At 34.3% G+C, this 6,414-nt stretch overlaps 1 protein-coding gene across 1 annotated transcript; it reads left to right on the top strand.

The window, feature by feature from the left end:
- The first annotated feature begins 1,136 nt into the window (after positions 1 to 1,136).
- Positions 1,137 to 5,215, top strand: vps29 (VPS29 retromer complex component). Its single transcript, XM_055179808.2, has 4 exons — positions 1,137 to 1,293; positions 4,118 to 4,309; positions 4,427 to 4,662; positions 4,757 to 5,215. Exons 1-4 carry the CDS (start codon positions 1,291 to 1,293, stop codon positions 4,872 to 4,874), a joined length of 549 nt encoding a protein of 182 aa, XP_055035783.1. The 5' UTR covers positions 1,137 to 1,290; the 3' UTR covers positions 4,875 to 5,215.
- Positions 5,216 to 6,414: the final 1,199 nt, after the last annotated feature.

Raw genomic sequence — 6,414 nt, 5'->3', positions numbered from 1 at the left:
GTCGACGCGTCAAAGGTTGAACGTTCATTACCAGTACATTTTGTATTTGAAATAAAGTAGAGGAATTCATCTGAAGATATTACACAAAATATATCCATACTAATATGTTGCTTTATAAGTTTATGGACATTGGGAATGAATGCACAATTGTATAGTAGTGATTCTTTATGTCATCTGTTTTTTGATTGCCAAAGTGTACAGGCATTTTGGAAAGAATTGTTTTTCTATCGTTTCAACTAAAATTAATACAGTTATAGCATTGAATGTGAAAGAAATTATTTGTTATTTTGAGAATGATGATAAAAATATTTACAATTCAGTCAAATTCTTATATGGCATTTTTTATTCATAAATGTAGATTGTTAAAATCACTTCCTTTACACATGGTTTTCTTAAGAGAATTAATACTCTTTTGATGAAGTCTCTTTAAGTTGTAAAAAATGTAAAAGGTACATCTATTGTAAAATACTATGAGTCTGTATGCGTCTTATATGAATTTTTTTTTTCAACTTTGATGTCTGTTTTCCTGTAATGGTGTTTATTTGTTCTCTAATAAAGAATAAAAAACAGTATCTTAAAACGAAAAAAATAAAAAAGTATTTTAAAACAAGCTCTAGTAGAGACAATGTAATGTTATTTAAAACAAACAAACAAAAAACAGATGAGCTTCTTCTTTTAGTTATAACTTTTTATGACGTCATAACATAACGCACATCCTTGAATGCAAGAAAATGCAATCACGTTGTTTTTTATGTATGTTATTTCTTGTGTTTTCTTGTAGTTATTATGACTATAATGTATGTTCTGTAAGTTCTTTGTAATAAAAAGAAAAGAAAAAGGAATCACGTGAGATCATAACTAATCCATTTTCATTCCGAATTCGAAAGAGTCGATTCCGAGAATCGATTCCTCTGTGTTATTTAATTATATGGGATAGTATTTAGTGGTCAAGACGGTCTTTTAATTTTCTTCAATTTGACTAAACTTTTGCTTTTTTACACGTAATTTCTGTATCTATTTTACTAAATTAATAATAATAATACAAATATCTGAAAGTTAAAATACTCAGACCGCATTTTTATATAAAGTAAACATAAATAATACATGATCGTTTCTTCTTGCAGCTGGCTTGTAATGCAGGGCTTCTTGGCTCCTTTTAGTTGATGTTTAGGGAAGGTTGCGCTAGAGGGCGCTGTGATGTTCTTGTTGTGCTGAATTTGAGGAAGAGTTGTGGCCTTACGAGTCAACATCAGCTTACTGAGGTCCTTCTCAAACTCACAGCTGGACAAAATGGTAAGCATACATTTTATATTACAGCCGAATTTATGAGAAGAGTCTGCTTCTCTTTCAGTTAATTTATATGAGGACGTATGAGTAGATTTGTACAATATGCTTTCCAAAAGGCTGCGACTACAGAGTCACATGACAGCAGAGAGCTAGCGCAGCAGAGTTATTTCATGTCGACTCCAGTAGAGATTCAGGATGTTGTCAGTTAATTTTCCATAAATGCGTAAAATCTATTGCTATCTAAGTATATTCATTGCCATATGGGTTATGTATGCGGTGAAATGTTACGATACTTTCTATGGGTTGTTATTGTTGAATGAGAAGTCCGCTAGCCTACAGTGGCTAGCATGAAATTGCTGTGTTATAAGATATATAAACGTAATAAATTATTATTATTATTTTCACCTAAAATAAGTTAATAGCAGCTTGCCATATAGACATAACCTTAAATACTTAGTTAATTCTATAGAAAATTGTGCACCAATTGCGCTTAACCTTTTATAACTCGTGACAGTTTGAATGCTACATTTAGGTACTTTATAATGAAGGCACTGTGTTACTAAAATGTTTTGATCGAGAATGTCACTATATGTAAATGTTAAAATACTAATGATTAATATTTGTTTATCTTGTACAGTACTTCACTGTAGTTGGCACCTGTTAGTTCAAGGATATAAGAAATGTGAGCTTTTTAACCCTAAATAAAACAAACTGAGTGAAACACCTTATTTCAGATTTCCTGATGTATTATATCATACTGTAAAGAAACTTAATGCGATCAAATTTTCAATGCAATAATTACAGTATTTGCCCTTTTAAAAGACTACTGGAAAGTAAGTCATCATGGGTAAAATGTAAAATGTTATTATTTAAAGTGTCTTACCTCAAGCTTCACACTAACTTGTTTGTCTTAAGTGCTATCCATAACCATTAACCACAATCACCTAACATTTAAGTTTGCACTTTTTTAATATTTTTGTTCACTTTAAATTTTCAGTTTTCCTACTGTTCCACATCATCTTTTTTTCTGTTGTTGTTGTTTTTCTTTGCCGTGATCACTCTTCCACACCTCCTTCCTCACACTCTTCCTCACCCGCTGTTCCCCAGGCTGGTCACAGAGTAAGTGCATCCCCAAACCTCTCATGCTCACGCCCTGCTGAATCTCATAGTAATGCCGAATCTGGATCTAGAATGATTTTACTTCTCTTGCCGCTGATGTTGTTCTTTCCCACAAAAGCTTGCAAATAAAATTTATGTTTGATTATAAGGTAGAAATGATCCTAACTGACTGAAAATTGAAGAATAGAGATGACAGTATTATCAGTGTTTCATGGTAAAAATGTGTCATCCTGTTGTGTTGTATGCATATTTTATCTGTAAAGTTATGCATAATTTAAATACATATGCTCAGTATCAGATTAGAGTCGAACATTAGTCATAGGAATAAAAAGCTCTGTTCAGAATGGAATACAAGAATACTGTGGTACTAATTTATTAGTTTGTGAAACAGTTCGAAGTAACAGTATTGTGCTGCATTGATGACCTTATAAGCATGTTGAATTCATAAAGAGGCATCCATTTGGAAAAATGCATGTATTTTGCATTCAAAATATGATTGGACAGCCAAAGGTAGATGTTGAAAATAGAGATGCAATAATATTTAAAAAAAAATCACTGATAGACGATATTAAACATTAAACTAGAGATGTTTCTTTACATTTTCTATACACAGAGCTTAAATTCATTGCATTTTCCTGTTCTCTTTTGATTGACAAGATATATCGGTTATGACTATTGGCTGTTTTTAAAGGGGCCATGGCATGAAAATCTGACTTTTTCCATGTTTAAGTGCTATGATTGGGTCCCCATTGCTTCTATCAACCTAGAAAATGTGAAAAAGATCAACCCAGTAACTTGAAAAAATAGATTGTTGAAATTTAGCTCTCCTTATGATGTCATAAGGAGCTCTTATTATAATAATACCACCCCTTAATCTGCACTATCCAACCACAGCACTGCCATTTAGTGCAGAGAAAAGCATTATTGAGTTTTAATTGCAACAAACCACCATCATTGTGATCAGTGTTTGAATTTCATCAGCTCATTTGCATTTTAAAGGACACACCCAAAACGGCATATTTTTGCACACACCTACAAAGTGGCAATTTTAACATGCTATAATAAATTATTTATATGGTATTTTGAGCTAAAACTTCACATATGTGCTCTGGGGACACCAAAGATTTATTTGACGTCTTAAAAAAGTATTGTGCCATGGCACCTTTAAACTATTGGCTGATAGTGTGAAAACTGCTTTTATTGACCAATAGCAATTATTGACTGATATATCAGTGCATCTCTAGTTGAAAATAAAGGTTCATATCACATTCAGCCATTTAACTCACTAAACAGAGAAGGTCAAGTTGAGTGCAGTGCATTTTTGGGTATCATGTTTCAGTGTTCTGCTGTATCCGGCACAGTTTGGCAAATGTACTAAGTCAACTAGGATTTATTAGGTTCCACTCTTTTTATTAATTTTAAATAAGCTTTGTATGGCTAGATTTCAGACGGTGTTTCAGTTTCTTCAATGCAGACTTACTAGTTGCTTAAGTCAGCAGAACTACCCTACCCTTGCTCTCAGCTAAAATTTAACCTTACTGCTGCCTGAAGAAAACCTTATTACATTTTTACCAAAAAAAATTCATACTGTATGCATTCTTATGCAAAGCTTTTTTTCAGACAGCAATCCATTGCTTGTGACTCTTCTTTTTTTCTTTGCGTTCATCTTTTAGACTGTTTGTGCACTAACTAGATTCTGTTTCGCCAATAGCTGGTCCTTGTTTTAGGTGACCTGCACATTCCCCACCGATGCAACACTTTACCTGCCAAGTTCAAGAAGTTACTGGTGCCCGGCAAGATTCAGCACATCCTTTGCACGGGTAACCTCTGTACAAAGGAGAGCTATGACTACCTGAAGACACTTGCTGGAGATGTTCACATAGTCAGAGGAGACTTTGATGAGGTTGAGTTTTTCACTTTTTTAAAACTCAATTTATTGCATCTTTATCAATGTGTGAAACAGTTTATGTACTGTTTTAACCAACCATATTGCTGCATTTCCTTGTTTTTTTAATAACAGAACTTGAATTACCCAGAGCAGAAGGTGGTGACAGTGGGGCAGTTTAAGATTGGTCTAATCCACGGCCACCAGGTGATACCTTGGGGTGATATGGCCAGCCTTGCACTGCTTCAGAGACAGCTGGATGTGGATATTCTCATCTCCGGCCACACACACAAATTTGAGGCTTTTGAGAATGAAAACAAATTTTATATTAATCCTGGGTCAGCCACAGGAGCCTATAGTGCACTGGAAAGGTATAATGTTTACTATTAAGCACTTTCACATCGAGTAAAATGTTAGTTTGTATGTTAATGTTTTAATCATTTGTGATTTTATCTTTTTTCACAGTAACATTACTCCGTCGTTTGTATTGATGGACATTCAGGCATCCACAGTGGTAACATACGTCTACCAGCTCATTGGTGACGATGTCAAAGTCGAGAGAATCGAATACAAAAAGTCTTAAACGCATAGGATGGTGCCTGTTGCCTTCTTTCAGGATGCTAATCCTGCCATTCCTTCATATCTGAACCCACCTGAACGCCACCACGAGAAAATGCTGTATCATAACACTGCGCTATGTTAATGTAATATATAATACTGTTTATATGTCATCAGAATATCATAGTTTGTTTGGGTTCGTGATCTCTGCAGAATGCAATAATGTAGTATTATTTGCATAATATTAGCAAGAAATAGTCTATTCATATGTTATATGCCCTATTAATTTTTTTCAAGGCCACAAGATGTGTTTTTCAAGGTTGATGTGAAATCATATTTCGTACAATAAAACCTCATGTCACATGAGCAGTGTAATGACGTTTATTTTTATCTTTCAAAGCATTAAAGGAAGTATGCTGTAAGGAGGAAATTTTACTTCGTTTTTGAAACATTTTACATAAATCTGAACCCGGGTGTCTTGGGTATCTGTAAGAAGGCTACTTTAAGATAAATCTTATTTTTCATGAATTGCATATATTGAAAAAAGAGGGAGGTTTATGTAGGAAACAGGAAGTCCTTTTTGTCACCGTATGATTCACTCGAGTGTCTAGAGATATATGAATCCACGCCAGTCATCTCCCATTGCTGTGATTCTGAAAATTTCAGCCCATTTTAGAGACTGTTAAAGGGACACTCCCCTTTTTTTAAATATGCTAATTTTCCAGCTCCCCTAGAGTTAAACATTTGATTCTTACCATTTTGTAATCCATTCAGCCAATCTCCGGGTCTGACGGTACCACTTTTAGCATAGCTTAGCATAATTAATTGAATCTGATTAGACCATTAGCATTGCGCCTAAAAAATAACCAAAGAGTTTTGGTATTTTTCCTATTTAAAACCTAACTCTTCTTTATTTACATCGTGTACTAAGACCGACGGAAAATTAAAAGTTGTGATTTTCTAGGCAGATATGCTAGGAACTATCCTCTCATTCCGGCATGATAATCAAGGACTTTGCTGCCGTAACATGGCTGCAGAGGTGCAATGATATTAAGTAGTGCCCGAAAATATTCCCCTGCTATTGAAAGATATTAAGGGGAGTATTTTCGGCTGCTGCGTAATATCATTGCACCTGCTGCAGCCATGTTACGGCAGCAAAGTCCTTGATTATTACGCCAGAATAAGAGTATAGTTCCTAGCCATATCTGCCTAGAAAATCACAACTTTTCAGTCTTAGTACACGATGTATCTACAGAAGAGTTAAGATTTAAATAGGAAAAATATCGAAACTCTTTGGGTTTTTTTTAGGTGTGGTGCTAATGGTCTAATCAGATTCAATGGATTGTGCTAAGCTATGCTAAAAATGGTAGCGCCAGACCCAAAGATCAGCTGAATAGATTCCAAAATGGTAAAAGTCAAATGTTTAACTCTAGGGGAGCTGGAAAATGGGCGTATTTTGAAAAAAGTGGAGTGTTCCTTTAAATAAAGATCAAAATTAGAGAGTGAAATATGTGCATAGCTTGTACTAATGCAAACTTACCTCGCAAAGAGGTACTGTGTTTGTT

This window comes from Misgurnus anguillicaudatus, chromosome 9 (genome assembly GCF_027580225.2).
Source record: "Misgurnus anguillicaudatus chromosome 9, ASM2758022v2, whole genome shotgun sequence".
NCBI lineage: Eukaryota > Metazoa > Chordata > Actinopteri > Cypriniformes > Cobitidae > Misgurnus > Misgurnus anguillicaudatus.
This window is presented reverse-complemented; position numbering and strand designations above follow the sequence as displayed.

Bases quoted from the DNA above. Each gene is read 5' to 3' on its own strand.
- vps29 (XM_055179808.2), top strand. The intron at 4,310-4,426 runs GTTGAGTTTTTC...TTTTAATAACAG, and splicing joins TCAGAGGAGACTTTGATGAG to AACTTGAATTACCCAGAGCA. The intron at 4,663-4,756 runs GTATAATGTTTA...CTTTTTTCACAG, and splicing joins GCCTATAGTGCACTGGAAAG to TAACATTACTCCGTCGTTTG.